Source organism: Lynx canadensis, chromosome A2 (assembly GCF_007474595.2).
Source record: "Lynx canadensis isolate LIC74 chromosome A2, mLynCan4.pri.v2, whole genome shotgun sequence".
Lineage (NCBI taxonomy): Eukaryota > Metazoa > Chordata > Mammalia > Carnivora > Felidae > Lynx > Lynx canadensis.
This window is the reverse complement of record NC_044304.2, coordinates 163730425-163747757: the sequence shown is the minus strand read 5'-3', so window position 1 is coordinate 163747757 and position 17333 is coordinate 163730425. Positions and strand designations below refer to the sequence as shown.

General features: G+C 43.2%; 1 protein-coding gene across 3 annotated transcripts in view; it reads right to left on the bottom strand.

Moving 5' to 3' along the window:
* The window catches only part of GALNT11 (polypeptide N-acetylgalactosaminyltransferase 11), a 44778-nt gene that overhangs the window by 15409 nt on the left and 12036 nt on the right, over positions 1-17333 (bottom strand). For 2 of the 3 annotated variants that reach the window (XM_030308868.2, XM_030308870.1), the window contains exons 2-5: positions 8034-8366; positions 6871-6994; positions 4124-4290; positions 888-1013 (exon numbers count right to left, since the gene is read on the bottom strand). In XM_030308868.2, coding sequence (XP_030164728.1) covers positions 888-1013; positions 4124-4290; positions 6871-6994; positions 8034-8328 — 712 coding nt within the window. In that variant the 5' untranslated portion in view covers positions 8329-8366. Of the gene's footprint in view, positions 1-887; positions 1014-4123; positions 4291-6870; positions 6995-8033; positions 8367-15509; positions 15531-17333 lie in introns of those variants that run through there. The other variant, XM_030308869.1, reaches the window with a different exon arrangement.

Here is a 17333-nt window from a genome sequence, read left to right as displayed (position 1 = left end):
ACGGGAAAATTTTATCAAGATCACTAACCTTACAGAGGTAACCCTACACCCACACACAAAAATATAACGGAACCGATGCAGTATAACTGAGGACTAACCAGATTTTCTGGTGAAGGTGAAACTTAACACCTGTTCTTTCTTTTTAAAAGGGGAGATTAGTATATGCTAGAAAGGTTTTAAAGATATATCAGTAAAATGGAGGCTTTATCTTTGATGGAATCAGAAGGACTGAGAGGGAATTTTGAAGAAGGTACCTTTGGAGTTTTGTAAGTTGCTTTTTATTTATTTTTATTCTTTAAAGATTTTATTCTTAAGTAATCTCCATACCCAATGTGGGGTTCGAACTTACAACCCCGGAGATCAAGAGTTGTATGCTCTACTGACTGAGCCAGCCAGGTGCCCCTGTAAGTCAGTATTTAATATTATAGCCCATTTCTCCAAGGAAAACCATGATGCCCTATCACCAGCGGTATGTATTCGTAGTAAGGAAGCACTGGCACAATTCAAACCAAACAGTCTGGGTACACGTAGTTTAAAGGTTGTATTAAAAAAAATACAGAAGCTCAGTTACAATTTTTCTTGGACTCTTCTCTATGGAAGTTAAACAACACCCAAACCTACGTGAGGAGCAGAGCAGTAATTCACAGTAGGGGCCCCCAAGAAAACAGATCGGCTTGGACTCCAGAGCCCCCCTCCGTGGCGTCTGCGTCTGGGGACAGCAGGGGTTGGCGTTACGAAGAGGCCCTTCCCAAAGCGAACGAGCTTCGTCTCTCCTGACAGTGTCCATTTAAGATACTCACTTTTCAACCGATCTCTGCAGAATGAGGCTCCAAGGACAAAGCCCTTGTCGCCCAACACCCACCGAGAAGAGTGGCAGGAAGCTGTACCTGTAGCATGGGCCGCTCCGATCATCCTTCCTCGAATCAGTCCCTCACGCTTTGTGTTTCTTATTACTTTAATTTTTCCAGGGAGGTATTTTTGGACATATTCTTCTAGTTCTCCTTTCAAATCATCTGAAAATAAAGAGCCCATAGTAAAACCACATGAGACATGTACAAAGACAGTTTTTTACAGCTACTCTAAAATTGCACCTGGTACTTGCAACAACAGATTATCAAGTAAATATTACAGAATCTTCTGCTGCTTTATTTTTTTTTTTAATTTTTTTTCAACATTTATTTATTTTTGGGGCAGAGAGAGAGGGAGACACAGAATCGGAAACAGGCTCCAGGCTCCGAGCCATCAGCCCAGAGCCCGACGCGGGGCTCGAACTCCCGGACCGCGAGATCGTGACCTGGCTGAAGTCGGACGCTGAACCGACTGCGCCACCCAGGCGCCCCACTGCTGCTTTATTTTCAAAAAGCATGGCAGCTTATCTCCTGAGGAAGAGAAAGGAAAACATGAAGGATAAGAATGGAAACACTAGTCAGAACAGTTACCCTGTAGACTTACTTGTATTTCCACAGCAACTAACACAATGCTTTGCATAAAGAAGGTCTGAAATGAGTACCTGGAGTGAATCAATTTTCAGCTGACTACACATAAATCAGGTTTAAAACAAAACCAAAAAACGAGATACAAATGTCTTTTGTTTGAACGTAATTTATTAGCTATTATTCCATTTCAGAATAGTCGACACAACTTCTACTGCCCCTACCAAAAATTATATAACAACACTAAACATGTCCTTTTACTAATTTAGCACCTTCCAAGTGCACTAAATAATTTTTATACATTCTAGCTCATTCACCTTTCAATTTCATAACTTCAAAGATCATCTAAGAAGTAATTCTTTCCATTGTTAGTAGATAAACCATTGTAAGTTAGCATGAATTTTTGCTTTTAGATAAAATAGCTACAAACTGAAAAACCACAAATTTAAACAAAATATCGACACCATTGGGGCGCCTGGGTGGCGCAGTCGGTTAAGCGTCCGACTTCGGCCAGGTCACGATCTCGCGGTCCGTGAGTTCCAGCCCCGCGTCGGGCTCTGGGCTGACGGCTCGGAGCCTGGAGCCTGTTTCCGATTCTGTGTCTCCCTCTCTCTCTGCCCCTCCCCCGTTCATGCTCTGTCTCTCTCTGTCCCAAAAATAAATAAACGTTGAAAAAAAAAATTCTCCAAAAAAAAATAAAAAAAAAACAAAAACAAAATATCGGCACCATCAATTCTACAATTGAGTATTTAGCCAACATCCTATTTGGTCCAGACTCACGTTCTTGCTTTTTTAATCATTCATTTTTGAAATTAAGTTTTGTTTTCTATTAACCTTCCTAAATTTTCTCCTGTGCTATTTGAATATTTTTACCAAGGTTTAAGTAGTTTGCTCCCATTGGGCTCAGTGTACCTTTCCTCACTTTGTGTATTTAACTGGTAGACCAATTCTGCTGTTGGTAAGAGGTGCTTAATAAACACTGGGGTAATGAAAAATATGTAACTGGCATACAATTTATTAATATACCTCTGCAGCTTGCCGTAATGAACAGAAGGTTTGGAGCTACGTGGACTAGAGGTTCAATTTCAACTCTACCACGTAACGGCTATGGGACCTTGACCAAATTACTTAACATTTCCTCCTCTATAAAACGAGGACATAACCTCTCTCAAGGTAGCTGAGAGCCGAATGAGTAGCGTAAATAAAAAGCCTTCCATCCTGGGGCCCCTGGGGGGCTCAGTCAGTTAAGCGTGGACTCTTGATTTGGCCTCAGGTTGTGATCTCACAGTTTTGAGATCCAGCCCTGTGCTGTTACCGCGGAGTAGGCTTGGGATTCTTTCCCTCTCTCTCCGTCCCTCCCCTACTCGTGTGCATGCACACACTCACTCTCTCTCAAAACAAATAAATAAACATTAAAAAAAAATGAGCAAGTCACAGAGATGAAAAGTACAGCAGAGGGAATATAGGCAGTAATATTGTGATAACATCGTACGGTGACCGACGGGACTGCACTTTCTGTGGTGATCACCGCGTAACGTACAGAACTGTTTAATCAATACGTAGTTCAACGAAAACTGACATAACACTAAAATTTATTATACTTCAATAAGAAATTTAAAAAAGAAAAGTGTGTAATATACGTACTGAATCATAAAACACTGGCATTCAGGGATCATCTAAGAGCTATCACAAAGCAATCCACTTTTATCTGGGGACGGTCGGTGTAACAGACTTATTAGATAAATATAAGCCAAGGCATTATGCTGAGTGAAAAAAGCCCATCTCGAAAGGTCACAAACTGCACGATTCTATTTATGTAACAATTCTTGAAATGGCAAAATCACAGAGACAGAAACAAAATCACAGAGATTAGGGGTGCCAGGGATCAGGGATGGTGTGGGTGGAGGAGGTGGGTGGTGTGAATATTAAAAGCTAGCATGAGGGAGATCTTTGTGGTCAGGGAGTTGTCTGTATCTTGATCGCAGCGGTGGCTCCAGGAACCTACACAGGGGATAAAATGACACAGAACTGCGTACACACACGGTGCCAAGGACAAATTCCTGGTTTGGATGTTGGGCCAGCGTCACGTTAGAAATAACCAATGGGGGAAATGGGAGGAATGGGGGGAAGAGGTAACAGACCTCTTTGTAACTTGCTGTTACTAATCTATAGTTATTCTGAAATAGAACAATTTTTTAAAAAGATAAGCCAAGGGGGGCACCTGGGTGGTTCAGTCGCTTAAACATCCGACTTCAGCTCAGGTCATGATCTCGCAGCTTGCGATTCGAGCCCCACATCAGGCTCTGTGCTGACAACTCAAAATCTGGAGCCTGCTTTAGATTCTGTGACTCCCTCTCTCTCTGCCCCTCCCCCACTCATTCTCTCTCTCTCTCTCTCCCTCTCTCTCTCTCAAAAGTAAATAAACATTAAAAAAAATTTGCTTAAAGATAAGCCAAGGGAAAAATTTCAAGGGCCAAACTTAAATGGCACAGTCTGAAAAAGATCACAAAGACAATGTTGTTTCCTCTAATCGACAGACATTATTTGTTGCTGACCCCACTGCCACTCTGCGGACGAGGGTCCTGTCCACCACCTATCCCGACAGTCAGCTCCACTCATGCTCACGCTGGTGCTCACACGGCCACGATCAACAGCCCAGATCCCATGGCATCAACTGCAACAGCCCTTACCAAAGTCACTGTCATCATCCACAAGGATGATTTCATGAAGGAGCTGGGCTGGCGTGCGGTCTAGAACGCTGTGCACCGTACGAAGCAAGGCAGACAAGGCTTCATTGTAGAAACAGATAACGACACTGGCGACTGGCAAGTCCGCGGGGTAAGACTTGTCTTTACATCTGTAAAGGCATGTATGAGAAAAGGCGACATCTTAGAAGGTTCAAATGTTTTAGGTCGTTATTCACTCAACATTAACTGCCCCTGTTCAGCCTCTTTCCTACATTGTAATGACAGTTTTTTAAAAACCACTGAAGAAAACATCACGTGTCTTACTCAAGAGTTTTACATTTCAATAATTCCTCCCTCCAATACCTGCTACTCCGCTTATTTTTAGGTCAATATTTAAAAAATGATTTTTTTTCTTTTTTGGTACAGAGTTTACATAAAAACATGTTATTTGTATGAAATCACTATAGGTTTTTAATGTAGCACTCATAAGCTAATGATCAGCTTCTCCACGATAAACATTCAAAAGAAAATAATATAAAACTTTGTATCTGAAAACTATTTTTTGCCCAACTTTAGAAAAACACTTGAGTAAACCAGGACATAAATCAGGATAACAGAAAAGCTTCTATCGAGCAACTATGTGATAAAAAGGGTTGGGTGGCTTTAAGCAACAATCATAAAAAACCACCAGCTTACAGAATAAAATCTAGAATTCCCTGTCCTTTCGTGCAGCATACAAGCCTTCTCGCATCTGGGCCCTGGCTACCCCTGGCCTCCTGGTGTTCTTCTGCTACAGCCACAGTGACTGCTGTCAGTGCCTTTCCAAGCAGTGTACCAACTCCATCTGTCTGCCATGCAAGGGAGGTGTCCCCACGCACGGGAGGTGTCTCCCAGGCACGGAAGGTGTCTCCCAGGCCCGGGAGGTGTCCCCATGCACGGGAGGTGTCTCCCAGGCACGGGAGGTGTCCCCACTCACGGGAGGTTTCCCCCATCCATGGGAGGTGTCCCCAGGCACGGGAGGTGTCCCCCAGGCACGGGAGGTGTCCCCCAGGCACGGGAGGTGTCCCCACGCACGGGAGGTGTCCCCCAGGCACGGGAGGTGTCCCCACGCACGGAAGGTGTCCCCCAGGTCCAGGAGGTGTCCCCACTCACGAGAGGTTTCCCCCATGCACGGGAGGTGTCCCCCAGGCACGGGAGGTGTCTCACAGGCACGGGAGGTGTCCCCCAGGTCCAGGAGGTGTCCCCACTCACGAGAGGTTTCCCCCATGCACGGGAGGTTTCCCCCAGGCACGGGAGGTGTCCCCCAGGCACGGGAGGTGTCCCCCAGGCACGGGAGGTGTCCCCACGCACGGGAGGTGTCCCCACGCACGGGAGGTGTCCCCCAGGCACGGGAGGTGTCCCCACGCACGGGAGGTGTCCCCCAGGCACGGGAGGTGTCCCCACGCACGGGAGGTGTCCCCCAGGTCCAGGAGGTGTCCCCACTCACGAGAGGTTTCCCCCATGCACGGGAGGTGTCCCCCAGGCACGGGAGGTGTCCCCCATGCACGGGAGGTGTCCCCCATGCACGGGAGGTGTCTCACAGGCATGGGAGGTGTCCCCCAGGCACGGGAGGTGTCTCCCAGACCCGGGAGGTGTCCCCACTCACGGGAGGTTTCCCCCATGCACGGGAGGTGTCCCCCAGGCACGGGAGGTGTCTCACAGGCATGGGAGGTGTCCCCAGGCACGGGAGGTGTCCCCCAGGCACGGGAGGTGTCCCCCAGGCACGGGAGGTGTCCCCAGGCACGGGAGGTGTCCCCAGGCACGGGAGGTATCCCCCAGGCACGGGAGGTGTCCCCACGCACGGGAGGTGTCCCCCAGGCACGGGAGGAGGTGTCCCCACTCACGGGAGGTTTCCCCCATGCACGGGAGGTGTCCCCAGGCACGGGAGGTGTCCCCCAGGCACAGGAGGTGTCCCCCAGGCACGGGAGGAGGTGTCCCCACTCACGGGAGGTTTCCCCCATGCACGGGAGGTGTCCCCACGCACGGGAGGTGTCCCCCAGGCACGGGAGGTGTCCCCCAGGCACGGGAAGTGTCCCCAGGCACGGGAGGTGTCCCTTGTACACTGCTCATCTCAATGAGGCCTTCCCTGACCGCTCTGGTTTGGGGGTCCCCACTTCACCAATTCCTACCACAGCCCTCATTTACCACCGCAATTACTCGATTTCTTATCTAACTCCCCTGCTAGATCCTAAGCCCTGTGATCCAGGGACCGCACCTTACTCTGCTTATTCCCAAACCTAATACAGTGTCTAGAAAACAAAGGTGTTCAAAAAGGTCTATGGACGGGCTGGCCAACCACACGAATGAAAAGCCTTTGAAGCAACAAAGATAATGAAGACAGAAAAGCGAGACGATGACTAAAATTCTTCACTGATTTTTGATCCCTTTACCACAAATCCAATAAATAAACATCGAAAACGAACTTATGCTCAGAAGGTTATCTAATTATTTGCGGTTAGCACCTCCCTGCTTTTCCCTATGATTTTAAATTTCAAGGGAGCAGCAAGCCGTGGAAGGCTGTTAGTACAATCTCAGCCCACGGGGCTTCAAGGCAGGCGGAGCGGAAATCTGTCTTAAGTGGTCTAGTGTCCTGAATACCGAAGTCAAACTGCAAAGTATCAACCCCGTCCCCGTGACTTACGACGCTGCCACTAACAGCACCACGTCATTAAAACGCAGGCGCGCACACTAGCGAGAAGCGAGAAACGTACGCGGCGTTCCTGGTGTCGGGCACATCTCTGCGGTAACCCAAGCGGTTACTGATGAGCATGTTGAAGGCGTGTTTCTGATAGCCCAAGTCTCTCAACTCCTGATCACGTTCATCAAAAATCATGCCTGCAAAGTTTTACCAAAATGACGGTGAATACATAAAGAAGCTAGAAACTTTCCTGTTAATGCTTTTAAAAGGCCTATACAGCGGTCCGAAAGTCTATTTTATGAAAATTGAGGTGTTAGTTTCCATTTCCTCCTGTCATTTTAAATACTTTCAACTGCATGTATTAGAAAATCATGAAGTCCTAGAAACAGATTTTATTTCTTTGAAACTATGATCAAATGAAAAAAGAATCTATTTTAACCTTTCCTTTATTAATTGTGGATCTTTCAATCTCTCAAAATCTCTTTTACTCCTAACATTACTTATTATTTGAGATTTCTAAGGACAAGATTAAAGTTCTTTCTTTGTTAAGTTTTAACGGTAACCAAAATGGCTCATTTATCCCTTAAAATAAAACTGCTAAAACCAGGACTCCAGAATTACAGTGTGCAAAAGACACATACAGTAGATTCTCACTTCCAGATTGAACAGAATATAACTTCTGAAGAAAAAAGTTTCTTTTATACTAAGATTTTATAAACTCCTATATTTAATATACTCCAGCATCTTAACAATTCTTATAAGTAGAAATCTTATTAGATATAAGTAATCTCAGCTTACCTCTAAACCCAATGGTTTATGTTCTGTTTTAATTAACTCTGCCTTTCAAAATATGTTCTATATGGTCAAGTTACCTTTCAACCATTTCTTTCCCTTATTAAATAATGCTAACAATTAAAATCCTCCCCCATAGGTTCCATTTTCTTTCCAGTCACTTAATTTTTCTTTCTTTCTTTTCTTTGTTTTCTATTCTGGACCTTATTACTTTCTCCCAAGTCCTCATAAAATATTGAAGTCAGAAACAGTAAATTAGAATATAACTCCCCACTGAGTCTGCAAAATCCTAGAACCTCAGCGAGTTCATTAACAAAATAAATTGGTGGGTGAAAATGACCCATTTCTAATCCCCTCTGCAACACATGACTCGAAGAACCGAGCGAGCTTAAAGCTCCAATGATTAAATACTCTGACATGCTACTAGAAGTCGAACACACTTACCCAATTCAGAAGAGAATTTCGTGTTGCCTTTTTCTGGATCTTCAACATGATTATCTATCATGTCATCAATTCTGTTTACTTTGAACTGTGACTCTAACACTCGACTTGGGCCTCGAGTGAAACGGGGATAGAATTTTTTGGGAAAAGGGCCATGGGGCCCGGACCCCTTGATGGGCACATTCTTAAGTGGCTGAGTCACTTCACTGAAGTTGAAATAAATAAAAAGCAAAACCGTCCAGGTCGCAGATGTGAAAAGGCATCCGTAACAGAAATATCGAGCTGTGACACTTCCCATTATAGACCTAACATCGCTGAAGAGTCATCTTCAATCTCCTGAAAGAGAAGAACGGCTATGTTAGACCCTTCGGGACATTTGTGAATCATCTACCAAGTTCACAGCCACTGTCTGCTAAATAACCAAGTAGAACTTCTCAACTATTTACTTAGGACCCCTGTGCATGCCGTTAGCAAAGACTCAAATGTGAGAAGATACATGGATGGCGCTGAACGAAAACTAGAAGGATTCGACAATTAAAAGCACAGGCCAATGTGTCAGTGCTTGGAAAACCAATAGCAGTAAAACAGCTACTTGTTTATTTGCCCATGTTAAAGGATATTTTACCTTTGCTCTGGATTGCTTTCAGTGTGGTAATTTTTTTCAGGTTCTGGCTGTTCATGAGGAAAATGCAAGTACCTCATGTATCATGACAGTCTATCTAAAGTAAAGTCCCTTTGCACCGTAAAATTATAGGACTCTTTTAACCTAAGGCTCTTAAAATCTGTTATGCAAAATAAGCAACCTGAAGAAAACAGTTCTATTCCCAATCAAAGATTGCACCTGCCCTAATGCCTATACTGGATTCAACAGTTCCAGTTCAACTTATTACTGAAAGCAGAGGCTTTAATCTGTAGCTTTGATAAGAAGCTTCCTGGTGAACTCTGATGCACAGCCAGATGTGGGAACCGATGGTGTAATGAAAAGACAAGATTAAGTTCTAGTCCCATTCTGTCCCATACTGGCTATGCAACTTGAACAAATCACCAAATTTTCTTAGCCTTCTTTTCATCAACTGTATTCAAGTTAATACTACAATCTACCTTACCTGATTCTTAGAATAAAATAAAATACTTAGAATTACATAAGATATGTAAAGTATCAGGTACAGTGATTAACACACAAAACAGTGATTTGCAGTGGATGGAGAGAACCAGAGACTGTAGCTAGCTTTTGTTTCATTTGTTCACTGTATTTCCTTCACTTAGCACAAGCAATGGCACGTAGCAGCTGCTGAATGATACTACAGAACGAAGGAATAGAGCACAAATTCAACAATGTTAACTTTTTCCTCCTCCTCATTAGGTCTAATATGTAATATGAATGGTATACGTGACCACATGTTCCTTACAATGACCCACAAGTCCCTACCTCCTCTGCAATCACCTCTCTGACCATACCTCTCCTTACTTCCCTCCTCGTTCATTTCATTCTAGGCACAGGTCTCCTTACGGGTCACCAAACGTGTCAATCATACTCCCACTGACAGATTATGCATGGGTCCTTCCCTCTGTCTAGAATGCTGGTCATCCCTGGGCGCCTGGGTGATTCAGTCAGCTGAGTGTCTGACTTCGGCTCAGGGCGTGATCTTGCGGTGCGTGGGTTCGAGCCCCATGTTGGGCTCTCTGCTGTCAGTGCAGAGCGCGCTTTGGGTCCTCTGTCTCCCTCTGTCTCTGCCCCTGCCCCACTTGCACTCTCCCTCTCTCTCAAAAATAAACCAACATTAAAAATTTTTTTCAAAAGACTAATTTTCATCCTCAACAGACTTCACCTCTGTTGAATCTTTGCTCAAATATCACCTTCTCAGTAAGTCTCTAGATTTTACCATATTTAAAACTGCAACTCAATCGCCAAATACTAGCACTTCTGATCTTCCCTACTCCTTGCAACTTCCGCCTTCTTACACACTACGTAATTACGTATTATTTACTGTCCATGCCTGCTGCTAGAAGGTAAGCTTCAGTAGGGCAAAAGCTTTTATCTGTTCATTTCCTGCAGTATCCCGAGCTTACAACAATGCCTGGCATGCAGCAAACATTTAATAAGTATTCATAGAGTTTAATGAATCAATTACTGTAATACAGTTATCAATATGTTTGCAAAATCCTGGGAATTTATAAACAAATGTATTGCTATCATGTTTGAGCGAAGCAATACCTTAAAACTATGCACAGAGATCATGACTGCCTTATTTCAGCAGTATGAAACTACCCAGAACAGGCATAGTTATTATTAGAAGAGGTAAAGAAAGAAAAACAACAGGCTCTCAGTGTCCAATTTCACAAATTAAATAAAGGTCCTTGTGATATAAACAGGAGACTACTTTCCACTTTGTCTACTGCATGATCTTAAGTCCCCTCTTGGCTGCCGCGACCTGTGGGCAAAATGAAAAAGTTTTCTCCTCAAGACCTCACCCATAGGATTTGGTCAACTCCGTTCAAAATTCTTCCCAGAATACCCCTCCCAATCCTCAACACAACAGCTCAAACATCGAGGTCTTGCTTCCTGAACTGCAGAATGTATTAACTCTCAACAGTTTGATCAGGTAGATATTATTTTCCTCAAGCTATATTATGGTAATTCTTTAGAGAGCAATTTTTTCCTTGGTCAATTCTTACACTAAATTAAGGAACCTATAAAAATGAGAGAAACTTATAAAATCAGGTCATTTATTTTTTTATTAAAAAAATTTTTTTTAACGTTTATTAATGTTTGCGAGACAGAGTGCGAGCAAGGGAGGGGCAGAGAGAGAGGGAGACACATGTCCGAAGTAGGCTCCAGGCCCCAAGCTGTCAGCACAGAGCCCGATGTGGGGCTCGAACCCATAAACCGCGAGATCATGACCTTAACTGAAGTCAGACGCTTAGCCAACTGAGCCACCCAGGCTCCCTGGTCATTTATTTTATATAATTAACCATAACAGTCTTTCAGAAGCAACAGAGACACTCTCAGTTTTTAGACAGGTCAAGAAGTTAGCACTCAAATATGAAGAAAGTATGGGGCGCCTGGATGGCTCAGTCAGTTAAGTGTCCAACTCCTGATTTCAGCTCAGGTCATGATCTCACCATTCATGAGTTTGGGCCCTGCTTGGGATTCTCTCTCCCTCTCTCTCTGCCCCTCCCCTGCTTTCTCTCTCTCAAAATAAATAAAACTCTAAAAAAATATATGAAGAAAGTACAAAGCAGTCAGATACCTGTTATTTAATAAGATGACCAGTTCTTAACTGCTGAAGAAGTTAAAACATCCAAACGAAGCCCAAAAGCTGAAATTTTAATCTAATCCACGCTAACATATAATGAATCCAGCATCTACACAATAAAGTGTGCTATCTGTTCTTCCTGCTATCGGCAATCACCCATGGCTTCAATATCTGAGGCTGAAAGCCTTTAAAAGGAGGACCAAAGCAAACATCTAAAGGTAGTTAATAGAAAACAGCTAGTGAACAAATTCTTTCGATCATAAACTTGGACAGTTAACAAAGCCAAAACTTCAGCAGTTAGATGTCAACATAATACATTTCCAAAAGTTAAATGAACAAAAAGCTAACCAGCTGTGCACATGAATTTCCAGTGAGACCAGGCAGTCATGGCCTGGTAGAGGCTGAGACAGGTGCCTTGTGAGCAGAGTCAGGGTTTCACCAGGGAGGTACAAAAGCAGCAGACTGGGGACAGGGACATGCAACGTGCCAACGGGAATGACCGGCCACCTGGGGCCGACGGATCTGAGGTTCTGGTGTGGCTGAATGATCGCTGGCATCACACTACTACAGAGAGGAACACGGAATGACTGCGTGTGGTGCCCGGAAAACGCAAGGCCAACACTCGCATTTGGGGGAGGTACGGTTAACGACAGAAGAATCCTCTCCAAATACATGAGCTGGAGCTGTGGCAATAAACAACGTGCCTAGAGCCTAAGTGCTACTATACTCGCCCGTGAGCAACCCCCTCAGGGGACAGGGATCATTTCTGTCTCTTCAAACCCATTCTGTTTGGCCCAGTGTCTAGTATTAAAAATTAACAAATACTGGTTTGTGTAATTAAAAATTATGCAGAGTGTATCTCTCTTCCAGAAGAGGTTACAGGACCTTGATTCTGTGCTATGTAAAATCGTACTTGGGGCACTTGGGTGGCCGACTCAGTTAAGCGTCCCAACTCTTGATTTTGGCTCGGGTCATGATCTCACAGTTCATGGGTTCGAGCCCCGCGTTGGGCCCTGCACTGACAGTGTGGAGCCTGCTTGGGATATTCTCTCTCTCTCTCTCAAAAACAATAAATAAATAGGGGCGCCTGGGTGGCGCAGTCGGTTAAGCGTCCGACTTCAGCCAGGTCACGATCTCGCGGTCCGGAGTTCGAGCCCCGCGTCAGGCTCTGGGCTGATGGCTCGGAGCCTGGAGCCTGTTTCCGATTCTGTGTCTCCCTCTCTCTCTGCCCCTCCCCCATTCATGCTCTGTCTCTCTCTGTCCCAAAAATAAAAAAAAAAAAAAAAAAAAAAAAAAAAAAATAAATAAATAAACATGTAAAAAAAAAAATCTTAGAGAAGAGTATATATGAGATAAGCACATCCTGGGGAATAAACATTTGTCAAGAGGAGGGGAAGGAGGAGAAAACAGCTAACCAGTTAAAATAGTTTCATTAGATGTAGTCATTATTAAGCAAAATATTCAGTATGCCAGCAAAAGTCCCAAGTCTTCCTTTCTCAGTCCAAGATTTCTTAATTATAAATTTGAAATCACTGCAAAAGTTAATTTTATAAATCAAGACGGTTTCACATGATTCTTTGCATATCAATTAGAAGAGTAACATTTAAGGAAAATATGACTTACTCAAACTGACCCCAGTCCCAACAGAAATGTAAACAGACCAACCATCACAGAAGAAATAACCTCATAAGAGTTCCTCAAAACAGGGACACCTGGGTGGCTCAGTCAGTTGAGTGTCCAACTCTCGATTTCAGGTCAGGTCACGATCTCACAGTCCACAATCTCGGTCATGAGATCAAGCCCCACATCAGGCTCCATGCTTGGGATTCTCTCTTCTTTCCCTCTGCCCCTCTCCCCTGCTCGCACGCACTCTCTCTCTCAGAAGAAAGTTCCTCAAGACAACATAAACCACCAGGCACAGAGTTTCACAGGGGAATTCTACCAGTCCTTTAAAGATCTAATGACCCTAATGCTACTTAAGCCACTGCAGAAATAATTAAAAGAAATCTTCCAAATCTGTTTTATAAAATGAGTAGGACACTGATCTCAAAATCTGACAAAAATCGAACCTCTCCCAAACACACATCTCATTTACAACTACAAATCTTTGAAAAATATAAAAATTCTTAAGAACACTAAGCACAAACTTAACAGGCAATATCTTAAACATGTACAAATAAAACCATAAGACACTCCTGAGAGCCCCAAAAGATGACTTGATCACATGGAAAGATGTACCTTACTCTTGGACAGAGAAACCCCACATCATAAAAGCTCTCCCTAAGTTAACTTATATATATTACATAAGCTATTTAAAATACTAACAGAAGCGCCTGGGTGGCTCAGTGGATGGAACGTCCGACTCTTGATTTCAGCTCAGGTCATGATCTCAGAGTTGTGGGATCGAGCCCCACGTCAGACTCTGCCCTGACAGCACAGATCCTGCTTGGGATTCTGTCTCCCTCTTTCTCTCTCTCTTTAAAAAAAAAACTTCAAAAATACTAACAGATTTTTTTTTTTTCCTAGAGCTAAACAAGTTGATTATAAAGTGTATTTGGGAAAGAATGAAAAAGCAGGCAATAGCCAGGCAAATCCTGAAAACCAAGTATAAGCAGGGGTGAGCCCTACTGAGTAGTAAACAAACTCCAGAGCTTTTTACCTAAATGGCACAGCATGACACATGCACAGACGAAAAACCAATGGGGCAGGATGAGAAATTTTGAGAAACAGACCCAATTGCACTTAGAAATTTAGTATAAATGATTACAGATAACACGCCAGTGAGGAAACGAGTGACTTTTTGCAAACTGGTTTTGGGACAACTGCTTAGCCATATGGTGAAGGATACACTAGGGCCCACTCCTCACACCTAGACACATCTGATGTGAACTCAATATTTAAATATAGTAGATGAAAAATCAAACTATTGGGACCACATCAAAACAAAAAGCTTCTGCACAGCAAAGGAAACAATCAACAAAACTAAAAGACCTACTGAATGAAGCTATTTGCAAATGACATATCTGATAAAGGATTAGTACCCAAAATATATAAAGAATTGATAAACCTCAACATCTAAAAAACCCCACAAATAATCCAATTAAAAAATGGGCAGAAGACATGAATAGACCTTTCTCCAAAGACATCCAGATGGCCAACAGACCCATGAAAAGATGCTCAATGTCACTCATCATCAGGGAAATGCAAATTAAAATCACAATGAAATCTCACCTCACACCTGTCAGGATGGCTAAAAAAATACAAATAACAAGTACTGGTGAGGATATGGGGGAAAAAAGGAACCCTCGTGCACTATCGACGGGAATGCAAACTGGTACAGACACTGGGGAAAACAGTATGGAGGTTCCTCAAAACATGAAAAAATAGAACTACTCTACCATCCAGTAATCCCATTCCTGGGTATTTACCCCCCAAAATACAAAAGTACAAATTCAAAGGGATACATGCACTCCTATGTATACTCAGCACTATTCACAATAGCCAAACTATGGAAGCAGCCCAAGTGTCCACTGATACATGAATGGATAAAGAAAATGTGGTATATATGTATACAATGGAGTATTATTCGGCCATAAAAAAGAATGAAATCTTGCCATTTGCAACAACATGGATGGAGCTAGAGAGCTAGTGAAATAAGTCAGAGAAAGACAAATACCATGTGATGTCACTCACATATGGAATTTAAGAAACAGAAACAAACATGCAAAGGGGGAAAAAACAAAGAAACCAAGGAACGGCCTCTTTACAGAGAACACACTGGTGGTTACCAGAAAGGAGGCAGGGAACAGGGGGGATGGGTGAAACAGGCAATGGTCATTAAAGAGTAAACTTATCATGATGAGCACTGAGTAATGTGATAAATTGGTGAATCACTCTAATGTACATCTGAAACTAATACGACACTATATGTTAACGATACTGGAATTAAAATTAAAAAACTTAAAAAAAATAAATACAGAAGACGAAACCATACAAGTAACAGAAGAAAACGAAGGTAAATTCCTCTATTATCTGCAAGGGGTCACAACTTTTCTAGCTACAACTGAAAATTCAGAAACAATACTGGAAAAGATACATAAACTGGATTATATAAGAACAAAAAAATTGGGGGTGGCAAAAGACACCAAAAGAAAAATAAAAAGGCAAACGAGAAAAAGGAAAAAAATACTTGCAACTTGTAACACAGACAAAAAGGTATTACCTTGGTATTAGATATCCACTGCTGTAGGGGCGCCTGGGTGGCTCAGTCGGTGAAGCCACTTTGGCTCAGATCACGATCTCGAGATTCACGGGACCGAGCCCCACATCAGGCTCCGTGCTGACAGCTCAGAGCCTGGAGCCTGCTTCGGATTCCGTGTCTCCCCGTCTCTCTGACCCTCCCCTGGCACACTCCCCTGGCGTCTTTCTGACCCTCCTGTCTCTCTCAAAAATAAACATTAAAATAAAATGTTGATATCTACTGCCATATAACAAATTACAGCAAAACAACACATATTTATTACCTCACAATTTCTAAGCATCAAGAGTCTGAGCACAGCTTAATTAGATGGATCCTCTGCTCAGGGTCCAGCAAGACTTCACGCTAATCGTCAGCCAAGCTCCACTCTCACCTGGAGGCCTAATTCCGGAAGAACCGCTCCCAAACTCATCAAGTTGTTGGTAGAATTCATTTCCTATGGCTCTACGACAACGGGCCCAGTGGACTGGAGACCCCCTCAGACCCTAGTTATCGGCAGTTCCCTGCCACGTGGTCATCACCACACAGTAACTTCATCCAGCCGGCAATGAGGAATCTCCTCCGGTCTGCTTAACACAGTCTTATATGATATAGTCACAGGAGTGACATCCCATTATCCTTGCTATATAACCTAAGCGAATCAAGAAACCGACACTCTATCATCTTTGCCATGTTTTGTTGGTTAAAAGCACTCCCACACATGGGGAGAGAATCACACAAAGTGAGAGCAGAAGGTGGCAGGAAATCACTTAGGGATTATCTTCCAGTCTTGCTGGTCACAACGAGAAAGGACCAACAACCCTACAGACCAGTCACGGAAACAGAAACACAACTGGTTCTTAACCCTATGAAAAAATGCAGAACCTTTTTCACAGTAAGGGAAAATAAGCAAAATAAGCCCCCACCTGAATTTATAAAAACCCACAAACTTGACAACATAGTCTGATAATGAGGCTATGGAGAAACGCTCCTATGTGGTACAGTTTCTATGCAGGGAAATTTGGCCACATCTACTAAAACTGCATATTCATTTATCCTCTGACCTAGCAATTTCACTCTTAGAAATCCACCCCAGAAAAATAGGAAGTAATGTATGCACAAGGCTATTCACTATAGGACTCTCTGTAATAGCAGAAGGCTGGAATCGGTCCAATTGTCCATTAATAAAGAATTGGTTGAACAAATTAAGAAACATCCACACAATAAAATATGCAGCTGTAAAGAGGAAAGAGAAAAGTCTCTATAGTTACTATGGCTTTATCACTAAGATATGCTGCCAGGTGAAACAAATTAAGATGGAAAAGAGGGTATACAGAATGCTACATGTAAATACATCTACATTCACACACAGAACTGCTTAGAAGACAAAGGATGGGTAAAGCAGAGGAAGGACAAAGCACAATACCAAGTTGGTTTCCAGCATTCTCCCATAAACCATAAAAAAATGTTAATACCCTTTAGGAGAGAAAGGAAATAGAATGGAGAGGCAGGACTAAAAGGCAGAATTCATATTCACAGGTGAAGAGCAGCCTTGCACCACTATGCAACCCAGGAGACTAGAAAGATACATACAAAAATATGCAAGGACAATTTAAGCACATACGTGCTTTAGTCCCCTCAAAAAACGACCGATCGTTGCTGTCTGCGTCTGCTGTCTCGTTGTATCAAAAAGGCTCTTTGGCAAATTACATATGACACAAAGGGCTAAAATCACATGAGATCTCACTCAATTTAAATTCCAGCATCATTATCAATTACAGTGAGGGGTATTTCTCAACAGCACAGTCG